This window comes from Leucoraja erinacea, chromosome 1 (assembly GCF_028641065.1).
Source record: "Leucoraja erinacea ecotype New England chromosome 1, Leri_hhj_1, whole genome shotgun sequence".
In the NCBI taxonomy this organism is placed as follows: Eukaryota; Metazoa; Chordata; class Chondrichthyes; order Rajiformes; family Rajidae; genus Leucoraja; species Leucoraja erinaceus.
Window position 1 is genome coordinate 50,506,441 of NC_073377.1, and position 25,938 is coordinate 50,532,378.

The 25,938-nt window shown below is 43.5% G+C and overlaps 1 protein-coding gene across 1 annotated transcript in view; it reads left to right on the forward strand.

Annotated features, from left to right (window-relative positions):
* Positions 1–24,039, forward strand: part of map3k1 (mitogen-activated protein kinase kinase kinase 1, E3 ubiquitin protein ligase) — an 84,649-nt gene extending 60,610 nt beyond the window's left edge. Inside the window, exons 11-20 of the mRNA XM_055634559.1 lie at positions 912–1,033; positions 1,956–2,047; positions 3,067–3,265; positions 4,298–5,600; positions 7,312–7,464; positions 13,551–13,713; positions 15,481–15,612; positions 15,921–16,063; positions 20,026–20,157; positions 20,499–24,039. Coding sequence (XP_055490534.1) covers positions 912–1,033; positions 1,956–2,047; positions 3,067–3,265; positions 4,298–5,600; positions 7,312–7,464; positions 13,551–13,713; positions 15,481–15,612; positions 15,921–16,063; positions 20,026–20,157; positions 20,499–20,645 — 2,586 coding nt within the window. The 3' untranslated portion in view covers positions 20,646–24,039. The remainder of the gene's footprint in view (positions 1–911; positions 1,034–1,955; positions 2,048–3,066; positions 3,266–4,297; positions 5,601–7,311; positions 7,465–13,550; positions 13,714–15,480; positions 15,613–15,920; positions 16,064–20,025; positions 20,158–20,498) is intronic.
* Positions 24,040–25,938: the final 1,899 nt, after the last annotated feature.

A 25,938-nucleotide genomic window follows, 5' to 3' on the forward strand; every position in this document is an offset into this window, starting at 1 on the left:
ATATGGGCGGCGAGCTGCTCCGAGGATGTACCCCTGGCTGCGTTGCTCCAAATCCAGCGCCGCCCGTGCCGGACGCCCCCCAAGCTCCGCGAACGTTGGGAGAAAATTTAAGTAAGGCAATTTGGATACGGCCGACTCCCAACATTTAGCTGGGGTTTAGGCCGCGTGGATTTGGGCGCCTCGCAGCCAGGGGTGTGGGCAGCTACAACCGGCGCCGCCCGCAGCCCCACCGGCCACAGCGCTGCGGAGCTTACTGGGGCATTGTGAGGCCGCTCCCCGTCTCTCCGGCATAGGGGACTAAGATAAAGTTTTTCAACCCCCCCTTCACATAAAAGGCCTCCAAACTAACTGTTTTAAGCAATGATTTACAGATGTTTAAGTGTCTCCCCGGTCTCCGGGGAGCAGGACTAGTATATACAGAGTGACCGTGGGTCGTTTCGGGTCAAGTTTCAAATCAGCTTGTGCACAACAGCTGAAAGTGGCCGGTTTTCTTTTTAGTTAAAGCACCTGTACAATAAAATTTAAGAGGAATTTTATTTAGTATATCATGTGGGCAAATGGGAATCTACTTGTATGGGCCAAAAGATTTTTGATCACTATTTATAAAATCTGTAAGCTGAGAGTTTTTTAAATTAAATAGGGATTTTTTTATCTAGTGCATAAAGATAGATCTGATGATGAGTTTTAAATTGGATAGGGATTTTTTATCAGTGCATTAATAGGCTGATGATGTATAAGCAACTAAACAGCGTAATAGTCTGCTTAGTAGCATGATAACAAACTCTTCTGAGCCCCCTCCAAAAATATTTCCACAACACAAGTTTTTGATGTTTGCTTAATGTTCTGGATGTTTAAGAAACTTGAAAGATGGAAGTTAGTAACTGAATTTGTTGTTTTGCATTTCTTACCAGAAAACCTTACGAGCCATGTTAGTGTACACCCCTTGTCATGCAGCAGGAGAAAGGCTGCAACTTCAACGTCTTCTTAGGCCAGTAGTTGAAACTATATTGGTCAAATGTGCAGATGCTAACAGGTAATCAAATTGTGAATTAGACATTTATTTCTATCTTAATCATACAGTGAATTTGCATTCTCTATATGGGACAAAGATTCCAGTCATTTCCCTCCAGCTGCCTTTATGCTTGTAGATGGTCCTTCTGATAACAGCCATTCATTTTCATTTAGCTGGTTCACGCCATCTTCTTGCTGTCTTTATAAATATTACATTCTGTCTTCAGTTCTTAGATTTGCAAGCCTAAATGCAATACCACAAATTAACATGTGAATTTTGTTCTCGTCCCTTGTATCCCACCACTGTCCTTCTTCCTTCCACAAGGTATCTTGAGGGTTAAATCTTTCCCCTCTCGCCTTAAATCTCTTTTCTCTAGTTTTAGACTGTTACCCTCCCTGCGCTCCTTCCAGCTTAATGACATTCTTCCTCTAGCTGGCTGAGCAGAATGTTCAAAATACTAATTTCACCAACGACATACAGTTACCACGTGACATCCCAACTACTGTACTTAATGAAGATAGACACAAACAGCTGGAGTAACTCAGCGGGACAGGCAGCATCTTTGGCGAGAAGGATTGGGTGAAGTTTCTTAATGCCCTGACTGTTGAGGGCAAGCAAGCCAACGCCACTTCACCATCGTATGTCGCACTGTCGTGGAACCGTATGCTTATACTCTTTGGGGTCTCCTTTAGTCTTGAACTTGAGAGCAAACAATGTTACCCAACAATTGGGCACATAATAACTGGGTGGTTACGCTTTCTAAACGGATACATTTGTTTTTCGAGTATATTCAATGACCCAATATTTCAATAATTCCAAGCTTATTTTTGTTTCTTTCAACCTACATTTGTTCTAATAATAAATAGTGAAAAATTAAGCATAATTTAGTTAGAAAAGCAGGACCACATGCAAAACTACATAATATTTTGTGTTTTATTTCTAGTCGTACCAGTCAACTTTCTGTCTCTACACTGCTGGAATTGTGCAAAGGCCAGTCAGGAGAACTTGCTGTGGGCAGGGAAATTCTTAAATCAGGTAAGAAATATTTGCTGTTATAACCCCTTTCTAAAATGAATGCTGTATCTTAAAGCCCTGTCCCACGGTACGAGTTCATTCCAAGAGCGCTCCCGAGTTTGCCCTGATTCGAACTCTGAGATTTACAGTAATGGCCAATCGTCGGTACTCGGAGCTCTCGTGGACATTTTTCAACATGTTGAAAAATCTTCACGAGTCTTCCCGTGCTTACCTGCCGTTAGCGAGTCTTCCCGAGTACCTGCCGTTAGCGCTAAGAGACGTCCCCGAGCTCCGACGCTATGTACCCTATATACCCGCTATGTTCCTTCTCCGTGCTTACCACGAGTTTGATTTTTTCTAAACTCGGGAGAGCTCTTGGAATTAACTCGTAACGTGGGACAGGGCTATTAGTGTATCTTTATTTTACCCTAAACGCTTTGTTCACAAAGAGGTGTCGATTAAACACTTTTTTTGATGGCAAAACTAATGGATGTGAAATATTAATGAGGAATATCTGCACGTTTGTGATGGTTAGGAATGGGGTTTCCCTAATGGATATCACTTATGATATTGCTTATGTCGCTTATGAAGATGGAACACGACCTATCCTTGGGAACCATGTAATAATGGTGCAAATAGTACTTAAAATGGTTCGGTCTGCAGGATCTGCATGCTTCCATCTTGGAATATTAAAATTAAAAGGGTGGAAATTGCAGATGTGTTATAATTTTGCCAAACTGAATAAAATAAATTGTACATTATAATATTGGAAATAAATTCCCAATTATCGACTGCTTATCAAATACAAGTTCTTACAAAAGCTACTGGAATCTATAATTGGTATGGAGTTTCTGAGCAAGTATGATCTGTCAGGAGGGCATATATCATGATGGATAGCTCATACAAATGATGTTTTCATTTAATATCCTGATCTGGATGACCTAAATTTGCCAGTTGTAAAATAAATTTGTTCTTCACCTACCTGCTTTTGAAGTTAATACCTAAAGGTAACCTGTTTTTTTTTTTTTTTCCTCTCATAGGGTCCATTGGAGTTGGAGGTGTTGACTATGTCTTAAACTGTATCCTGGGCACCTCAATGGAGTCCACAAATTGGCAGGCTTTGCTTGGTCGCCTATGCCTTATTGATAGACTTTTACTGGAATTCCCTGCAGAATTCTATCCTCACATTGTTTCTGGTAGTGAAGGTCCAGTTCCTCAAACAGAACTTGTGCTAGAAAGGTAATGGTTGTCGCCTTTTTAAATTCCTTGCATGGCCCACTGGCAGTGTCATATTACCCATACTTTGCATTTGAGATAAAAGAAGTTAAGAGTTAATGCTACCAGCAGTCCCAAAGAAAGCTGCATAGGCAAAGGCAGATCCAGTAGATTTCATTTAGTTATAAATTAATTTCGTTTTTGGATAAGGGTAATGATTTATGTAATTTTCAATGTTGATACATTTTGAAGTGAACATTTGCATAAAGAGCCAACTCAAACCCTTGGCACAGATTTGAAGCGTGCGCTGCTTTCTGCTGTTCCATGAAGCAAGAGAGATGTTTGTGTTTTTGTGGTGCTATTTTCTGACTGTTAAGAACCCTTCCGCAGTACAACTATTTTTATGAGCGTCTTCTCTATGTCATCAGGGAACTTTCAAGTTAATTTTGTAGAATCTTGTTAGTCTTTACATTTTTACACAGAGTGGTGAATCTGTGGAATTCTCTGCCACAGAAGGTAGTTGAGGCCAGTTCATTGGCTAGATTTAAGAGTGAGTTAGATGTGGCCCCTGTGGCTAAAGGGATCAGGGGGTATTGATTTGGATGATCAGCCATGATCATATTGAATGGCGGTGCAGGCTCGAAGGGCCGAATGGCCTACTCCTGCACCTATTTTCTATGCTTCTATAAAATGTGGAAGTTCACTATTGGAAATATAAGCAGAAGGTACTTGAAATAGGAAATTACACGGTTATTCATAAACAGATCTGCAAAGGTTATAGGACCTGGGGTTGAATGGTAGATTACAAAGAATCGTAAGGATTGCAAGATTACAAGATTTAGTTCTCCTTATTGTTAATGGCAGTCTGGAATGTATTAATGGATCTTTTTGAGTTAGTTTATCTAATAATGTATGAGTTTTCTTAGCTACTGCCAGTGTGTGGCATGACTTCGATGGTTGAATATTTTGTATTGAAAATCCATGATTTGTATGTCCCCATCTGTATTTTATTTATCGTAAAATTCTTGCTTCATTTTGTTCTGGTTTGTTTTCCAGATACAAGAAGCTACTGTCACTTTTGAACTTTGCACTGCAGTCGATTGATAATTCCCATTCAATGGTTGGGAAAATGTCCCGGAGAGTCTTCCTCAGTGCTGCACGAATGGTTGCAAGGGTGCCTCATGTTTTTTTGAAACTGATACACATGCTGAGTGTAACCAGCTCAACTCATTACACACGTATGAGGCGGCGCTTGATGGCAATTGCGGAGGAGATGGACATTCTTGATGCCATTCAGTTGGGTATAGAGGACCTACAAACTGTGGAAGGAAGACATGATAACTTTGTGGAACCCTCGGCGCCACATAACTCGCCATGTGCCACAGAAAATAATTCCCCAGTCAACACTGTGCAGTTATCGGGAAGACTAATGAAAAGTTTGTTAAGTCCTGATCATGATATTAAATCTGGTGTTCGATCAGATGATGTGGGAGAGATATTAGGAAATAATTCTACGATAAGACTTCCATCAAATTCTGTGTCCTGTGAACAACCAAAGACAGCCATTCAAGCATGTCCCAGGCCACTGAGTCAATGTGTCAGTTCATCAATGACCCCATTAAATCATTCCCAATCTTCCTTCCCATCTTTGCCTTCTCCTTCGTCATCTAGTCCTTTAGCTGGGCAACTGGCTATTGAAGGTTCCAAATTAAGACCTCAGGGTTTTGTTCAGAGCAAACTTGCGTCGTCTTCCCCAAAAGCACAACGTAAATTTTTTCTTCAGATTCAAAACAACTGCTGTAAGGATATTGGAATTAGAGAGACTGAAAAGCTGTCTCCAGTTTTTACCCAGGCACAGCCCCCTCCATCCAGTCAGCTTCACAGACCAAAACCATCTCGGCCGTGCCAAAGCGAAGCAGGGAAATCGGCATGTGACTTGACTAGAAGTAATATGATGCTTGAACTAAAAGATCTGACACTGAATGATCACTCCGGCAGCAATCCGATTATTCCCAGTGATGAAACAGTTTTCACTCCAGTGGAGGATACATTTCGCCTCAATACTTCAGCAGAACTAAACTCTAGCATGGAAGACCTACTTGAGGCTTCTGTGCCTGCAGGTGATAGCACTGTTACCTTTAAATCTGAAGTTGCTGTGCTCTCCCCTGAGAGGGCAGAGTCTGACTGTACCTACAATGATGATGTTAATCAGAATAAAAAATGCAAAGAAAAGATGGAGGCAGAAGAGGAGGCAGCACTAGCTGTTGCCTTGGCTATGTCGGCATCCCAGGATGCCCTTCCTGCTATACCTCAGCTGCAAGTTCAAAATGGAGAGGATGTCATTCTTATACAGTTAGATGTAAGTGTTCTTCATTTTTACCACCTCTTAATCGTTATTTTAATTTTATCCGTCTTTCCTGGCGAACATTACATGCATATTTTCATTGGGATCTTAAAACCTCAGCAGTGTACATGATGGATGACTAATTGTCAATGCTCTTTTAAAATGCTTTTTACGTTAATGTGGTAAAACAATTTGATTGTGACTTGCCCATCATTTTGTAGAGAAATTGAGTTGGGTGAAGCCTCTAAAGAGGGCACAGGAAATATTCTACAATGGCATGCGACATTTGTATTTCAAATCCATCCTATTTTTTTAAGCCGCAACATCTGTTTGCTGTATAAATGGGGGGGGAATGCCTTTCTCTTCTCCCCTCTCTGGCCTTGCTATTTTCTAGCCTCCCCCCACACACCTGGCCTTTCCTCCTCTCCACCCTTTACCTGGCTTTTACCTCACCGTCCTTGCATGGCCTCTTTCCTATGCTCCTCCCTCTACTGTTCCTCCAGTTACTTCATCTTCTGCATCCAATGTTCCAGATATGGCCTCCTTTACATCGGCGAGACCAAGTATAGACTAGGCAACTGTTTAATTGAGCACTGGCAGTCGGTCTGTCAAGGCCTAATAGTTCTCCCAATCGCATTGATAATTAGTCATCCATCATGCACACTCCCAGCCGCTAACCATTTAACCCTTCTTCCCATTCTCATACTGACCTTTCTGTTCATAATGTTCTCCATTATCACCTCATACTACACTTGGGTAGCCTATAACCCAAAGGTATGAACGTTGAATTCTCCAATTTTAGGTAACTAACCAGACTACACCCCGCTCTCTCCTCTTCCCTGTGCCTCAGGTGTATAAAACCATGAGAGGATTAGATTGGATAAGTGCAAACAGTCTCTTGCCCAGATTAGGCAAATCGAGGACGATTGGTTTAAGGTGAAGGGGAAAAGATTTAATAGGAATCTGAAGGGTAACTTTTTCACACAAAGGGTGGTGGGTGTATGGAACAAGCTGCCAGAGGAGGTAGTTGAGGCAGGGACTAACAAACAGTTAGACAGGTACATGGATAGGACAGGTTTGAAGGGATACGGGCCAAACTCGGGCAGGTGGGACTAGTGTAGCTGGGATATGTTGACCGGTGTGGGCAAGTTGGGCCGAAGGGTCTGTTTCCATGCTCTTATCATTCTATGACTATCTAGACTTGCACCAATGTCTCTCCTCCCCTTCCAACTACAGTCTTCCTCTGGCTTCTCAATTGACAACTCTTCTATCCTCATTTCACAACTTGTCGTCTTTTCACCTCTGGCGTTTGTCCAACCATCTGCCTATTTCCCCCCCTCCCCTCACTTGTATCCACCAATCACTTGACTGCCTCTCCTCCAGCTTTCTGTTCCAAGCCCCCACCACCACAATCAGTCTGAAGGATGTTCTCCAGGGGTGTTGCCGCACCTGCTGAGTCTTTTATTGTAGACCAGCATCTGCAATTTCTTGTTCCTAAATCTCAGGCTAATTTATTTGTGAAGCATTTTGATCTAAATCTTTTATATAAACTGTTAGCTATTGGAGATCTTGTTAAATCCTAACTTCCAGACAAAAATAATGCCAATTAACGTGCATTGCTTGTTTCTATGATTATAAACCTATTGTATATGCAACAGTAACTTTGGAATGTACTGTGAAATGTAAGTTTAACGTGTTTTGTAATGAGGTATTATTCAAATTGCAGACACCAGAAACTCTACCTGGACACACTAAAGCAAAACTTGCTTACAGAGAAAGTGCTGAATGGTTCAAAGGCCAACAGATTGGGCTTGGAGCCTTTTCTTCATGTTACCAGGCCCAGGATCAGGGAACAGGGACATTAATGGCTGTGAAACAGGTATTTCCTATTATTCTAAGATACTGCTAGTGGGAAGATGTAGCACCCTTCAAAATGTGGTGATTATTTTGAATATGTGCAGTATATTTTGTATTTGTCTTTTTTTTTAATTGACCTCACCTAAAGGTTCTGTACCACTGTCAGATAGGAGCAGGGGGAATGATTGACTGGGGTGGGACAAACCGGGGTTTGATTCTGTTGGCTGCTTTTCTGAGGCAGATGGAGTCAGTGGTGGGAGGTCTGGTCTGTGTGATGGACTGGGCTACATCTTCAATTTCTTGTGGTCTCAGGCAGAGCTGTTACCAAACTAAGCTGTGACGCAACCCAAGGCTATGCTTCCTATGATGCATCTGTTGAGGTTTGTAAAAGTCATGTGAGACTGTCCAAATGTCATCAGTCTCGAACAAATGGAGGCATTGGTGTGCCTTATTGTCTGTCGCTTCAATGTGTTTGGGAAATGACAGATCATTGGTAATATTTACAGCTAGGAACTTGAACCATTTCACTTGGTTACCATTGATACTGGTTGGGGTATGTACTCCACCAGTCGCGACAAGGAAACCACCTCCTGATTACCACTTGTTTTCTTCTCTCAGTGAGGCAGTGCTCCTCCATGTTGAACAACCACTGAAAGCACCACGGCCACAAAATATTTCTGGTTGGTAGATTTCAATGTTCATCGACAGTAGTGGCTTGGTTGCAGTAGCACTGATTCTTGAAGGATATCAATTGTAGTCTGGCACAGTTGCAAGTGTCGCGTGAATCAACAGAGGATAAGCTATTTGACTCGTGCTCCCAAGATTCAGCTGTCCAAGATGGCTTTTGTGAAACCAACCATCACCGCCTCGTGGGCCACTACAATCACGCCATATTGGTTAGACTCAGGACAGAAGTTGTCTCCGAACTAGTTATCCTTAAACCATCGTGGACCATAATCGACAGCGGAGGTATACATCATCATTTCATCTGCCACAAAATTTTATGGACTCTCGTTCTATCTATATAGTCAACCCAGGAGGCCAATTGTGATTCAGTGAAGGGTGTAGAAGTGCATGTTAGACATACCCAAAAATGACCCAAAAATACCCAGCACCTCATATTCCCTGCCTCTCAATTCAGACCCAAGCCAGATTAACGATACCGACTGGCTATCTGCCGCCATACACAACAATTCTCCCACCGGGCACTGAGATCTAGTCTGGCTGCGATGCGCCGGCACCAGTAGGACCTCGCTTTGACTCTCCCGAAACTTCGGGCCTCACTCACCCAGACCTGCAACGGGGCCCAACTCTACTTCATCTGCCGGAAGATCCACCTCTTCAATCAACGATTCCTAGCCCACCTTAACTCCACCAAGGACCTGAAACTAGCCCGCCTCCAGGCCGCTCCTGCCACCGACACTCCGCGACTCGACCGCCACTCCGCAACTCGACCGCCCACAGGCTCCGGGCCCCAACTCTGGCCCACGCCGCCTGCCCGAATCCTGCAACGCCATCTTGGCCAAGAGGAGCAGCTCCAGCACTCTCTAGGATGCCGCCTTCGCCGACCTCCATGTCGATGTTGCCACCAACCTTTACCTGCCTACCGATGACGCCCAGCCTCGCTGCCTCACTGAATATCTTCCCCTCCCCGATTCCTCCGACTAACGCCACCATAACGTGACCGCCGAACCTCGTCACCCCCCAGGGACAGCCTAACCTCACCGCCGCACCGGGCCCATCCGACATTGTCGCCGCACCCGGCCCATCCAACATTGGGCCCGCTGAATATCGCAGCCGCACCCGGCCTGTCGAACACCGCCGTCGCACGGGGCCTATCCAACATCGCCGCCGCACCCGGCCCATCCAACATGGCTGCCGGACCGGACCTACCGAACATGGCCGCCGGACCGGGGCTCACCGAACATGGCCACCGCACCGCGTCCTACTCACCTCGTCGACTCACCAGACTGGCCGAACCGTACTGCCCCACCGACCATCCGCCCACTGGGACCTCCCACGCATCGCCCGCCGACCCGGACTCCGTTACCCGCGGACTCCTAACATCGATTCCATCGACCCTCGCCACTCCAATGCCCTCCAGCAGCCTGCAGCCTGGACTCTGCACCGGGCCTGAAGTTTCCACGCTGCAGATTCCCACTACCCTGGGTTTGACTGCGCTGGGTCCTAGTGCCTGGTAGCCTCAGTGGCTGTTCCACTGGGTCTTCCCCCCCACCCACACTACAGTCTTCATGCCCCCCTCCTCCCTGCCCCCCTCTCCCCCCATCACCACCAGACATCGCCTCGGCCTCCGTCCACTCACCTTCCTTCCCAAGGCTCCAACCCCAATCCCTGCCGTGTGTTCACCATCCCCCCCTGACCTCCCCCTCTCCGACACCAAATGGTCGGCCCTCAGCAGAGGCCTTACCTTCGTTCCCCTCCATCCCCACCTCAATGAGTTCCGCGCCCACTACGACTTGGAGCTCTTCTACCGTTGCCTCCGCCTCACCGCATTGTTCCATGGGAAGGAGTCCTCGCCCCCTACTGATGATACCTTTTCCCCGTCTCCAATGGACCCCCCCCCCCCTCATGTCCTTCTGGCTTTAGACCTTTTTAATTCAAAACTTCCGACGGGACATCAACCACCCTCAACTTCTCCACTCCCCTGTCTCACTCCAATCTCTCCCCCCCTGAACGTACAGCCATCGACTCACTCCGCAACAACCCACACTGGGTTATCAAACCCGCCGACAAGGGAGGCGCCGTGGTAGTCAGCCACGTCGATCTCTGTAAAGCTGAGGCCACGCGCCAACTCTCAGACACCTCCTCCTACTCACCCCTGGACCATGGCCCCACAGACGAGCACCAGGCCACCATCTCTAGCACCATCACTGACTTCATCCACTCCGGCTCCCTGCCCGCCCGAGCCTCCAACCTCATCGTTCCCCAGCCCCGCACGGCCCGATTTTACCTTCTACCCATAATCCACAAACCTGACTGTCCCGGTGGGACCATTGTCTCTGCCTGATCGTGCTCCGCCGAACTTATTTCCACATACCTTGACTCCATCCTATTTCTCCGCCCCACCCCACGGTTAACTCCCTCCCTACCTATGTTCAAGACACCTCAGACACTCTCCGTCATCTCCGGGCATTCCATTCTCTAGGCGCTCACCCCCTCATCTTCACCATGGACGTCCAGTCACTCTACACCTCCATCCCCCACCAGGATGGTCTCAAAGCCTTCCGGTTCTTCCTCGACTGGAGAACCAACCTATACCCGTCCACTGATACTCTCCTCCGCCTAGCGGAGTTGGTCCTTACCTTCAATAGCTTCTCGTTTGACTCCTCCCATTTCCTCCAAATACAAGGTGTAGCTATGGGCACACGCATGGGCCCCAGCTACGTTGAACAATCCTTGTTTGAGGCATACCAGGGACCCATCCCCGACCTCAACCTCTCCTACATTGACGATTGCTTTGTGCTACCTCCTGCACCCACACAACTGACTGACTTAATCCGCTTCACCACTAACTTCCATCCGGCACTCAAATACACCTGGATCATTTCCGACACTTCCTTACCATTTTTTGACCTCACTATCTCCATCAAAGGTGATAGACTTCTGACCGACATCCACTATAAACCCACTGACTCCCATGGCTATCTAGACTACACTTTTTCCCACCCTGCTTCCTGTGAGGACTCCATCCCCTACCAATTCCTCCGTCTACGCCGCATCTGCACCCACGATGAGGCGTTCCACACCAGGGCATTGGAAATGTCCACATTCTTCAGGGAACGTGGGTTCCCCTCTCCTACTATAGATGAGGCTCTCACCAGGATCTCTTCCATACCCCGTAACACTGCTCTCACTCTCCCCATCCCCATCACTCGTAACAAGGGAAGAGTCTCCCTAATCCTCACCTTTCACCCCACCAGCCGTCACATACAACAAATTGTCTTCCGTCAGTTTTGCCCGTGACCCCACCACTCGCCACATCTTCCCATCTTCCCCCCCGCCCCCCCGTCTGCTTTCCGTAAAGACCGCTCCCTCCGTAACTCTCTGGTCAATTCTTCCCTTCCCTCCCGCACCACCCCCTCCCCGGGCACTTTCCCTTGCAACCGCAAGAGATGCTACACTTGTCCCTTTACCTCCCCCCCTCGACTCCATTCAAGGACCCAAGCAGTCGTTCCAGGTGCGACAGTGGTTCACCTGCATCTCCTCCAACCTCATCTATTGTATCCACTACTCTAGATGTCAGCTGAGCTACATCGGTGAGACCAAGCGTAGGCTTGGCGACCGCATTAACCAAACTGATCTCCCAGTGGCTCAGCACTTCAACTCCCCATCTCATTCCGAATCCGACCTTTCTGTCCTGTTCCTCCTCCATGGCCAGAGTGAGCACCATGGAAATTGGAGGAGCAGCACCTCATATTGCACGTCCAGTCTAAATACTTCAATTGCTAAAAGGATTTGAGTATAGGAGCAGGGAGGTCCTACTGCAGTTGTACAGGGTCTTGGTGAGACCACACCTGGAGTATTCAGTTCAGGTTTGGTCTCCTAATCTGTGGAAATACATTATTCCCATAGAGGGAGTACAGAGAAGATTCACCAGACTGATTCCTGGGATGTCAGGACTTTCATATGAAGAAAGACTGGATAGACTCGGCTTGTACTCGCTAGAATTTAGAAGATTGAGGGGGGATCTTATAGAAACTTACAAAATTCTTAAGGGGTTGGACCAGCTAGATGCAGGAAGATTGTTCCTGATGTTGGGGAAGTCCAGAACAAGGAGTCACAGTTTAAGGATAAGGGGGAAATCTTTTAGGACTGAGATGAGGAAAACATTTTTCACACAGTGGTGAATCTCTGGAATTCTCTGCCACAGAAGGTAATTAAGGCCAGTTCATTGGCTATATTTAAGAGAGAGTTAGATGTGGCCCTTGTGGCTAAAGGGATCAGGGGGTATGGAGAGAAGGCAGGTACAGGATACTGAGTTGGATGATCAGACCATGATCATCGAAGGGCCGAATGGCCTACTCCTGCACCTATTTTCTATGTTTCTAACTGAACTAAGAGGCGCAAGAACGCTCTGTTTGGGCAAGTGAGTGCTGAAGATGAGACTGGAACATTTGCAGCCATCCCCAGGCAGAAATCCAACTTACTTTATCTCTGCTTTCCCCTAAGATTCGCACTCTTCAACAATTCAGTTCACTCCATGTGATATTAGACGTGGCTGATAACATTAGATACAGGAAAGTCTATGGGCCAGACAGCACCTTGGCTATACTGACGTTGCAGTTCTAGTTGCACCCCACAACGAGCTGTGCTTCTAGCCAAGCTCTTCCAGTGCCATTACAACACTAACAGCTACCCATCAAAGAGGAGAATTGCCCATGTGTGTAATATTTACAAAAACGCAGGACAAATCCAAGCTGACTAATTACTACCCAATTAAGCTACCCTCAGTCATCAACAAATTGATGGACGGCGCATTTACTCACTAATAACATGACCACTGATGCCCAGTCTGGGATATGCCAGGTCCGTCATCTTCTGACCCGAAACATGGACCATAGAGCTGAATTCTAAACACGAGCAAGATGAACTGCCCATTAAGTTAAGGCAGCATTGGACCGAATGTGGCACAAGAAATTCTGGAGAATCAAGGGGAAAACACATCAGTGGTTGGAGTCGTACTTTCACTAAGGAAGGGAGAGTCTATCTGGTTGGAGATGAATCATCCCTCCCTCAGGACATCGCTGAAAGAGTTATCAATAGATTGCCTTGGACCCAACCACTTTTAGCTGTTTCGTTAATGACTGACCAGCAACCATAAGTCAGGATTTGACATTCAGGCATTAGTTGATAAATGACAAATAACACCAGTGCCACAAAAGTAACAGGCAATAAACATCTGTAGAGGTTGAAAAGGTATCAAAATCTGATATATTTGGTAAGAATAATTGAATTTGCATTCATTTGGTGGTTTTCATGTTAAACCCTATTAAGTATATTTTGAATCGTTGTCCTTTGTATTGTTGGCATGTGGAATTTTGTCAATTCAGTGTACTTAATTTTTTTTTTTCTAACTTCACTAAACAGGTGACATACGTCAGGAACACATCTACTGAGCAGGAAGAAGTGGTACAGACTCTAAGGGAAGAAATCCGTATGATGGGACATCTTTACCATCCTAATATCATTCGGATGTTGGGTGCCACTTGTGAGAAGAGTAATTATAATCTGTTTGTTGAATGGATGGCAGGTAAGAATTTGTTTTAAATTCAAGAAATTATTTCATAACATAAGATAATTTGTTTTCAGGTGGCTTGTTATTGCTGATCTTAAAAATAATAATAATAATTTATTAAGCTATTGATTAGCATTGCAGGCACTCCAGGGGAAATTCATTACGCTAATGATTATTTTTAAGAGTGAGTGCTGGAAATCTGAAAATGCTTAAAACACAAAGAGAGAAAAGAGAGAAGAAAAGAGAGAGAAATGGAGTCAACTTTAAGTCCATGATAATTTGTTAAAACAGTCGGCTTCATCTTGGGATGAGAAAGTCATCCTAACACAAACAACTAGACGGGAACATAGAAAATAGGTGCAGGAGGAGGCCATTCGGCCCTTCGAGCCTGCACCGCCATTCATTGTGATCATGGCTGATCATCCACAATCAATAACCCGTGCCTGCCTTCTACCCATACCCCTTGATTCCACTAGCCCCAAGAGCTCTATTTAACTCTCTTTTAAATTCATTCAGTGATTGGCCTCCACTGCCCTCTGTGGCAGCAAATTCCACAAATTCACAACTCTCTGGGTGAAAAAGTGTTTTCTCATCTCAGTTTTAAATGGCCTCCCCTTTATTCTTAGACTGTGGCCACTGGTTCTGGACTCTCCCAACATTGGGAACATTTTTCCTGCATCTAGCTTGTTTAGTCCTTTTATAATTTATATGTTTAACTAAAAATATATTTTTGAAGTTTCAAAGAATGAGATGTGATCTGATTGAAATGTCTAATATTGGCATTGTCACTGACTTTATCCATTTTGCCACTAACTTCCATCTGGCACTCAAATACACCTGGACCATTTCCGACATTTCCCTACCATTTCTAGACCTCACTATCTTCATTGCAGGTGATAGACGACATCCACTATAAACCCACTGACTCCCATGGCTATCTGGACTACACTTCTTCCCACCCTGCTTCCTGTAAGGACTCCATCCCCTACTCCCAATTCCTCCGTCTACGCCGCATCTGCACCCAGGATGAGGTGTTCCACACCAGGGCATCGGAGATGTCCTCATTCTTCAGTGAACAGCGGTTCCCCTCTTCTACTATAGATGAGGCTTTCACCAGGGTTTCTTCTATACCCTGTGACTCTGCTCTCACTCCCCATCTCCCCCCCCCCACTCATAACAAGGGCAGAGTCCCCCTTGTCCTCACCTTCCACCCCACAAGCCATCACATACAACAAATAATCCTCCGACGTTTTCGCCACTCCCCCTCCCATTCAGAATCTCACCTTTCTGTTCTGGGCCTCCTCCATGGCCAGAGTGAGGACCACTGTAAATTGGAGGAGCAGCACCTCTTATTTCGCTTGGGCAGTTTGCACCCCAGCAGTATGAACATTGAGTTCTCTAATTTCAGGTAGTCCCTACTTTCTCCTCCCCTTCTCAGCTGTCCCTCAGCCCACTGTCTCCGACTCTTCCTCTCTTCCTCTCTCCCCCCCCCCCCCCCCCCCCCCCCCCCCCCCCCCCACATCAGTCTGAAGAAGGGTCCCGAAACGTTGCCTATTTCCTTCGCTCCATAAATGCTGCCTCACCCGCTAAGTTTCTCCAGCATTTTTGTCTACCTTCTAACAGATCATTATGCAATTTTCAAAGTGCTGCCTTTGTGTTGTAAGAAACAGAAAGCAGATGCGCATGATGTTACATTAGAAACATAAACATACGATTTTCAATTTAAACAAAGTAAAAATGCTAAGTTTTAGAATATCTTTTGCATGGCATTTTACCTTCCAGGTGGATCGGTTTCACATTTGCTGAACAAATACGGTGCTTTCAAGGAACAAGTTATTATTAATTACAATGAGCAGCTGTTGCGAGGCTTGGCTTATCTTCACGAGAACCAAATCATCCACCGGGACATCAAAGGTAAGAATCCCTTGATCCTTGGCCAAGGACAATGTGTTGTAAAGACACGTTTATGTACAAGAATAAGTCCTGTTGTGAGTAACCGTGCTTTGAGGTGCTGTCTAGCTCTGACCTTTTAAACCCTCAGAATCCTTTGGTGATATCCAATAACATGTCTCCTTTTTTTTAAATGTCAGTATTTGTTGAGGGATGAGGTTTCTTTGGAATGCATTTTAGATATTTGAGAGAATATTTGGGGTTGTGACTTGGGAAAAGAATTTGCTTCCTTCGTGGATTATTGTACTAACTTGTAGCATTTGGTTTCCTAGGTGCCAATCTGTTAATTGACAGCACAGGACAGCGACTAAGGATAGCCGACTTTGGAGCTGCCGCCAGGCTGGCGTCAAAGGGCACTGGTGCAGGTGAATTCCAGGGACAGCTGTTAGGAACTATTGCATTCATGGCACCTGAGGTGAGATGAACTAAATGTAATTCCTCTTTATATTTGTGTAGTTCTTAGTTGCCATTTCCCTCCAATCATTAACATTTGATGAAGAGATATTGGAATCGTCCCTTGGCATTCTTGCTTAATGGTCCAAAATGTTGGTAGTTTGTGTTCATTTGAGAAGACAATGCAAAAAAAAAGTACTTTGCTTTTCCTCTGTGATCCATTTTGTTTTACAGAATAAGTGTTAATGTTGTAGAAACCGCTGTATGGTCTGAAGCAAATATTCTTGTGAGGAGGGGTGTGGAGAGAGAATGTAGAATGAATCCATTAGTTTAAGTTTATTATTGTCACATGTACTGAGGTACAGGGAAAAGCTTTGTTTTGGATGATCAGATCATACTATATGTGATCAATCAAGTCAAACTCAAATACAACATGTAGAGCAAAGGGAGAGATATAGAGTGCAAAATATAGTTCTCATTATTGTAGCGCATTGGATCCATAGACAAATTCCAATGTCTGCAATAGGTAGAGGTGGGTGGGACTGCGGCTCAGTTTATGGAAGAACCGTTCAGAGGGCATTTTTCTTATATTGTTGGTATGCTGTTGACGTGATTTAATTATCCCTATTTAAACGACGTTTCATTTTGTGTGTGTGTGTGCTCTAAATAATGGGCAGATACTTTACGTTGCACTGGTAATTAAGTGGTTGTGAAAACTATGACATTGCTTGTAAAGTTTGTATTTCTGGTTTAAGCCACATATGTAGAGAATCTTTTGTGAAAATATGAGCATCACAACTAAAATCTAGGCAGCTTTTTCTGTGACTATGTGCAAGCACAGAAAGTATCCTTATAAATCGTAAGTGGTAGAATGTATTTCAACAGACCTCTTGGACAAGGCCATTTTCGAATTGAACAAAAGATTATTTTGGTGTGTGTTCTGAGCAACAATCTTGAACCTGTGGTGTTAACTTTCTTGTGTAGGTAGGAAATGCTGCCTGACCAGTTGAGTTACTCCAGCATTCTGTCTGTCTTTGGGGGTCTCTCTGATCATTGCCTAGTTCACCTTATTCCGACCTACAGACAGAAACAAAAAGCTGCTAAGCCTGTGGTCAGAACAACGAAAAGGTGGACAACCAAGGGGAATAAAGAACCTACAGTCCTGCTTTGACTGCACGGATTGGAATGTGTTCAGGGAAGCAACCACAAGCCTCGATGAGTGTACGGACACTGTATCATCACATAGAAACATAGAAAATAGGTGCAGGAGTAGGCCATTCGGCCCTTCGAGCCTGCACGCCATTCGATATGATCATGGCTGATCATCCAACTCAGTATCCCATCCCTGCCTTCTCTCCATACCCCCTGATCCCTTTAGCCACAAGGGCCACATCTAGCTCCCTCTTAAACATAGCCAATGAACTGGCCTCAACTACCTTCTGTGGCACAGAATTCCACAGATTCACCACTCTCTGTGTAAAAAATGATTTTACATGTCAGTTTTTACATGTCAGCTTTTGCGAGGACAGTTGCATTCCAACTAAGACTCGGACATGGTTCAACAACAACAAGCCCTGGTGCACTGCAGAACTCAGACAGCTCCGATGGTCTAAAGAGGAGGCCTACAGGAGCGGGGATGCAGATCTCTACAGGCAGGTCAAGTACAAGCTGAGAAGATGAATCGGAGCTGCCAGGGAAAGGTACTCTGAGAAGTTGAGAAGCAAGTTCTCAGCTAGTGACTCATCTTCAGTTTGGAAGGGCTTGCAAGAAATTACCAGCTACAAGAGGAAAGCCCCCTACTCCTTGGACAATCGTCAGCTGACCAACGACCTGAATGAGTTTTACTGCAGGTTTGAAAATCAGAAACGTAACCCTGGTACCCCCTCCCCAACCAACACAGCCAGACCCCAGTCTACAAAGAATGGACCCTGCACCCTCTCCTTCCCATTCACCACTTCACACCTACTTAAGGCAAGACTCCAGTATGAAAAGACTGGGCCTTTCTACACCCACCCCCTTCCAATCACCACTTCACACCCAATCACCCACTCATCAGTCTGAAGAAGGGTTTTGTCCCGAAACGTTGCCTATTTCCTTTGCTCCATAGATGCTGCTGCACCCGCTGAGTTTCTCCAGCATATTTGTGTACCACCCACATCCTCTGTGCTGCACAACATCACTTATCCAATATCAACAATAAAATAGAGGAGGTGGAGAGGCTTTTCAGAGGACAAAAGAACTGGAAAATTCCAGGACCTGACAATGTTTCCCCCTCTACTCTTAAACAGCTGGCACCGGTCTATACAGACATTTTTAACCAGTCCCTGCAAACATGTACTGTCGCTGCCTGCTTCAAAGTCTCCACTATTGTCCCTGTAACCAAAAAGGCAAGGGTTACTTGTTTTAATGACTACAGGCCTGTCGCACTGACCTCTGTAGTCATGAAGACACTCGAAAGGCTTGTGCTGGCCAAGCTGAAAAATATAACAAACTCCCTGCTGGACCCACTGCAGTTTGCACATCGGGCCAATAGACCTGTAGATGATGCAGTCAACCTGGGCCTGCACTTCATCCTACAGCACCTGGACCGCCAGGGGACCTATGCGAGGATCCTGTTTGTTGATTTTAGCTCTGCATTCAACACCATTGTGCCAGAGCTACTACACTTCAAACTTTCCGAGTTGACTGTGCCTGAACCCCTCTGTCAGTGGATCACCAACTTCCTGACAGACAGGAAGCAGCATGTGAGGCTGGGAAAGCACATCTCGGACCTGCAAACGCTCAGCAGGAGCACCGCAAGGCTGCGTACTCTCTCCTCTACTCTCTCTACACCAACGACTGCACCTCCACAGACACCTCTGTCAAGCTTCTCAAGTTTGCGGATGACACAACCCTGATTGGACTGATCCAGGATGGGGAGGAATCTGTCTACAGACAGGAAGTGTCACAGCTGGCGTCCTGGTGCCGTCGCAACAACCTAGAGCTCAATGCTCTTAAGACAGTGGAATTGATTGTAGACTTTAGGAGAGCTCCCCCTCCCCTCACCCCACTCACCATCAACAACACCACAGTCACATCTGTGGAGTCTTTTAAGTTCCTGGGAACAATCATCTCCAGGATCTTAAGTGGGGGGCTACCATCGACCACAGTCAAAAAGGCACAACATAGGATGTACTTCCTACGGCAGCTGAGGAAGCACAATCTGCCACAGGCAATGATGGTCCAATTCTACACGGCCATCGTAGAGTCTGTTCTCACCTTCTCCATCATGGTCTGGTTTGGCTCAGCCACCAAGCACGACACCTGGAGGCTGCAGCGAATCGTCCGATCAGCAGAAAAGGTTATTGGCTGCAACCTTCCCTCCATTGATGAACTGTACACTGCAAGGGCCAGGAAGCGAGCGGGTAAGATCATCTCTGACCCCTCTCACCCTGGCCACAAACTCTTTGAATCACTTCCCTCTGGAAGGCGACTCCGGACTGTCAAAGCTGCCACAGCCAGATATAAAAACAGTTTTTATCCATGAGCAGTTGCTCTACTCAACAGCCAAAAATTTGTAGCCTCCCTTTGATCTGGTCTTTTGTTGGTTCACATGCTTGATCAATGGTGTTTTATCATTAATCTTTTATTATTATTCATGTTCAGTGTTTTTTGAGTCATTCGTAACTGTCACTATGTCATGTTGTTATTTGTGGGCGGAGCACCAAGGCAAATTCCTTGTATGTGAATACTTGGTCAATAAACTTAACTTTGTTTCTCTTTTCACAGATGCTGCTTAATCTGCTGCATTCTTCGAGCATTTTCTTTTTTTTCTTTTCTCGCCTCCCACCCAAAATATTCTTATTTCGCATCAGTTGAGAATGTTGCAATAACTTCAGTCATTATGCGTGCTTCCTTGATGTTTTCTCATTTTCCTGTCCAAAGTACTCCATTGAAAGCATGTAAAATTGCACACTATTTTAATCTTGGCATTTGCTCTTTTAGGTGTTGCGGGGCCAGCAATATGGCAGAAGCTGCGATGTGTGGAGCGTTGGCTGTGTTATAATTGAAATGGCTTGTGCCAAACCACCTTGGAATGCAGAAAAACACTCCAATCACCTTGCTCTTATATTTAAGGTAGATAAAGTTATGGTAGATATCCACATTAAATATTGAAAGATTGCACATTTCATAAAATGAGTTGATTGCATGAAATATCATGTTCCCAATTTCCAGTTGAACAATACTGAGCATTAGTAAATTATTTTAAAACATAATCAAAGGGCAGGAAATGACAAAATGTATTGAATTGTGCTTGCTGATAACAAAAGTGAATATTGCATCACAATTCTTTGCCAGTTTAAGATTTTGTTTTTACCACAATTGCAACTGGTGTATTTGTTATTTTGAAAATTGTACGCTTTAGCGCACACCAAGAAATGTGGTTCACTGTTGCATTTTCTCTCAAAATTGAACAGATTGCCAGTGCAACGAGTGCGCCCACAATTCCAAATCATCTGTCGCCAGCACTGCGTGATGTGGCTCTCCGGTGCCTGGAGCTTCAGCCCCAGGAGAGACCTCCATCACGGGAGCTCCTGAAACACCCGGTGTTCCGCACGTGGTGAAGAACACTGTCTGAGAAGAAAGCTGTGCCAAGGGAAACTACTGAAACAAAGAAATGCTCAAGTGTTGGCCTGCAATGCATTGTAGAGCTACACAAACAGATGAACTGGCCGCAAGTTTGAAGTAAAAGCAGCAAAGCCAAACGGAGCCTGTGTCTCAGGAAATGACTACCACACAAGGATCTATATCTTTAAAATAGTATGCAGATGTTCTGTTGTTGCTTGTAAAAGTTGTGCCTTTTTATCGATTTAGACTTGTTCTTGTTGGCCAGAAATGTATTTTGGATCTGCCAGTTAAAAGCTATCTGGCAGTTGTGAGAACATTCTTCCATTGGAGCACTTTTTCAGCTAATAATAGCAGCTGAGGGGCTCCTGAGAGTTTTTGCTGTGTTAAACTGCCACTGGATTTGGTTATGCTTTTTTGAAGTAGCACAAAGGATTTGTTAACATTGCCAGACTCCCCTTCATTTACAAAAATGTTCTGGTTAAAGTTTTATTTCTGGGTTTTGTGCTGAGATATTTGGGGGTAGATTTTCCACTTTGAGCGCAATCGGCCCACTAATGTAAATTGCGCATAGAATTGCACTAGAGTTTGAAATTGGATATTATCTGCTCAAGTTTCCAATCAATATAAGTAAAGTCCATCGTGAACCATAACAATCCGGCAGCATTTTAGACGGTGATGTTTTCTATTTTGTGTACACAAGTTTAAATGTGGTAACCTAATACAATTTTCATGCAGCTGAGAATAAGTTTGGTTTTTAAAAGAAGCAAAATATCTCAACGTGTCCCATCCCCAGGTTCAAATCACTGAAAAAGGCTCTGATAGTTTAATTGTTAAACTTTAATCAGTTTTATATTTAGTTTCAAAAAGATGTCTATTGTTGCCATCGTGCCTTAATTTTGAGGGCCTCCTCAAAGCCCCACAAACAGATGCAGTCAGTGAAAGCTTGTTGTATTAAATTGAATCACTGGTTTTGTGGGTGGAATCATGTTTGGGGTGCTTTATTTAAACTAGCACAAAAGATTGCAATTTGAACTTGATGTAATTTGCACTTGAAATTTCTCAATCTTCTGTGCCATTTTGGACGTTTTTGGTAAATTTTAAAGCTGGGAGAAATCTGCGCTGACTAGGGGAAATTCTACCCTATGTTACTTTCAGCAGTCTACTTGAGTACTTATTATAGGTTTTCAATGTGAAGACAGTGAATTTGGAAAATCATTTCAGCTGATTGGGCAGTTTACTAGAAAGGTGCCTGCTGTATCTGTCCAGTTTTAGTGGACAAGTTGTCATTGCTAGTAGTTACAAGGAGCTCTGTGATATTGATTTGGGATTAATTTGTTTAATATTCAGGGAAGGGTAATTTTCAAATAAGAAATTATGTGTAGAGGTTTTATACCACAATTCAGCCATTGAGATAAAAAAAATATTAAAAATGTCCTATTTCTTTTAAAATGCTGAACAAATAGCTTTTGAATTCCATTGTCAAATAATCACAATGATCTTTGTGGAAATTTGGCTGTTTCACTTGTACTACTCTATTCGACTTCAGTGTGTAAATATTTCGGTCAGTTGAACTTGCTTTTGTTTACTGCTATATAATTCTGGGATCTGTGCGAGAAAGTCTTATTTCTTTGCTTTTCTGAACACAAAAGCAAAAAAGTTATTTGAAACTTGATCTGCAGAGTTTTCATTGTTATCATATTTCTTAGAATTCAAATTAATTTCTCCCCCCATGTAATGTATTTAATAATGATTTTAGTCCAGCTGATTTGCCCTTCGCTACAGAATTAAATGTTCACCATTCAGTCAGCAATCTGCTTCAAAATGGCGTTGATTTAAATACTGACGAATCTTGGATGAAAACATGCTTATTGAAAAATTACATGTAACACCTTGATCATTATTAAATTTTAATTTCTGTTACTACTTTTTCCTTAAACTAAAAGGAAAATCGTTTGAATTGGACGCATTATTTTATTGACATGATCTAAATGTCAACTTTAAAGATATTCGGTTTCATCTTCACATGAAAGAAACAATACATATTGATGTATGTATTTAAATAGCAATTGGATTGACAATTGAAAATATTTTGCAGCGATCACTGTTTTAAAGTGGCAAAACAAATTCCGATTGACATCAAAATCTCAGTTGTCTAAATTCACACTGAAAGTGGCATTTTACGTGGATGTTTTTGTTTTATTGCGTCTAAATATTTGTAAGTTTTTTAAGTGGTTGGCTGTAAAAGCTTGTATCCTATAGGTGTAATTAGGTATTTTAACTCTTCCAGCAATAAGTCTTCATTGTCTTCACAGATTTTTAATTATTGTTACCACTAACTGTGGCAAGTTTGGTAAATAAAAGTATTTGTGTCAAATTGATATACAGGGGTTATACAAAAAAAAGTAAGAGGCTGTTAAGCATCAATGATGTGAGGGGTTTTGGTCCCCAGTTTCAATTTTTTAATTTAAAGCCCATTTATAATGTGAAGCTCAGAAAATGTTAATTTTTTATAAAGAAAGTGTTAATATTGTGTTACATTCCTTATTGGGTAGAAAGGTGCTTTTATTGCTTGAAGAGTTAAAAGGTGTTCAGAGGTATTTGGAGATACTTGATACATCTGACTCCTTATGTTATTGACAATTTGGAATCATATTGTGGTCCTATCAAGTCAGTACGTTTTAAGTGTTTTCTCATGAGCTTTAAATGATGCACACTTGCCATTATATACTGGAGATGTTTTTGTCATTTTCACTTTCTGACAAAGGCATTAAACTGATGAACCTCAGCTAATCAGTATTACTTTGTAGATCTCAGCATCTGGCTTGTTTAAAAAGTTGATGCTTTTTATTTTCAAGATGTGTTTTAATTGAGATTGTTTGCATTGCCCTCAGCTTGCTGGTAATTATGTATTTTATGTAATTTTCTTTTATTTTATGCACATGTGATGTAATATTCCTTTTCTTTTGGATCAGAGCTGGATTGAAAATGTAATGTGTAATTATTTGTGCTGTTCTTATTGTTATTTGGTACTTCTTAAATTGTAAATAACGTCTACTGCTGTTTTATTCCAGTTTCTACTACCTCAGGTGTCCTATAGTTCTTCTACCAAAGTACACTTTCATAATGAAACTATATTTGCTATGTGACTGTAATTTCTAAAATTTCCAGGGCTTAAGGGCTGACTTTTAGCACCTTACTGTGCAAGCAAAATAAAAAATAAAAATCTCTCGGGTTGAAAAAAATGGTTAAATGTATCCTTTGTAATTTTAAATATATCAAATATTTTAATTATTGAAATTTTTACCCCATTTTGAAACATTTTATAGCATAATTTGGACCTATTTTGGTGTTTTTGTCTTTCTAGTAAATAAAAGTGATTTCTTTTATGGAACAACATTTTCATGTTTGCTTTTTGTTGCATTTTATTATATGCTAATTACAGTGAAATGTGTTTAGGATCGGTGGCTTAAGTGGTGAAGTGCAGGTGATGTCGGCAGCGTTTCAGATTCAAATCACAATCCAGTGTTTTCGGTGGAAATAAATTCCATGTTGACAATCCCATACTGAGGGTATGCTACTTCTTGAATGAGGCATTATCCAAGGACTGTCTCTTGCTCTCTCATTGGAACTTAAAATATTCATTCCACTAGTTCAAAGAACTGGGATTTTTATGCCATGCAAGATCATTAAAAACAAAGATGTGCAGGCATGAAGCTTGATATTCAAGCTTACAGGTAAGATCACTATGTCAATGGAAATTGTATCTTAGAAAGCTAGAGAAAATAATTTACCGCAAGCAAATGATATAACAGCAGTCCAAGGACAACAATCACAAACTTCAAGGCTGTGAAACCGTCTAGTCAATTACAATTCATTTTTTTGAAGAAAGGTCTCGCCCGAAATGTTGTCTGTCCATAGATGTGGCGTAACCTGCTGAGTTTAGTCTTTGGAATGCAGGAAGAAACCGGACCGATTACGGGGAGAATGTACAAACTACGTACGGACTGCACCTAGAGTCAGGATAGAACCCAGGTCTCTTGCTGCTGTAAGGCAGCAACTCTACAGCTGTGCCACCCTGATTCCTCCAGCACTTGCTCATCTTGCAGTGAATGTGGAATAATCTGCTCATCTGTTGTTGCAGTGAATGTGGAATAGTGCAGCATGGGAAGGGTCCTTTGTCACACAAAGCCAGTGTCCAACATGATGCCAAATTAAACTAGCCCCATCTGCATGCATTTGATCTATATCCCTCTTCCATGCCTGTTCATATGGCTCTCTAACTGCCTCCAAAACGTCACTTTCATATCTGCTTCCATCACCCTATCCTGGCAGCTGCCATTTTCTCTGTGTAAAACAAAAAATTGCTGCAATTTTTGTTTAGGCTTAGATTTATGGCTGTGTACCAAGGTACAGTGAAAATATTGGTTTTGCATGCTATCCAAACAGCTCAGATATACTATATAGAAACAAGCAGTCCTTTAAAAAAACATTCCCACTCTTGGAAAAAGACTTTCTTCTACTCTATCGAAGGACCGAATGGCCTACTCCTGCACCTAATTTCTATGTTTCTATCTATGAACCTCGTGATTTAATCAACTTTGATCAGGTTGCCCCTCAGCCTCTGATACTACAAAGAGAACAATCCAAAGTTTATCCAACTATTCCATATAGCCAATCATTTACTACAGATTTATACGTTTACCACTGCCGAGTATTACAAATGGGCTGTGTTGACATCCTAAATTTCCATGATTCAACAAACAATAAAAAATATCAATAGAAGCCAGTTTGTCAAAGTTTGAAAGTTCATTGAGATAATGTGGGATCCATTCCATAAGCAATAATGGTAGTAAATAGGGGGGGGGGGGGGGGGGGGGGGGGGGGGGGGGGTATTGGTGGGTACATTGGCAAAGAATATAGAACGTGGAGAGAGAGAGAGAGATGGCTTGATCTGCCTGAGCTCCATAACCAATATAGATGTGCCAAAAGAAACCTTTACATGCTTAGCATTCATATAGCAAAACGGGGATTTGAGTATAAGAAAGCAGGGTAGGAAAGTTTGGGGTTCTACTGATTTGAGTTGTGCACAGGGTCTTGGTGAGACCGCACCTGGAGTATTGCGTGCAGTTTTGCTCTCCTAATCCGAGGAAAGACATTCTTGCCATAGAGGGAGTACAGAGAAGGTTCACCAGACTGATTCCTGGGATGGCAGAACTTTCATATGAAGAAAGACTGGATAGACTCGGCTTGTACATGCTAGAATTTAGAAGATTGAGGGGGGGATCTTAT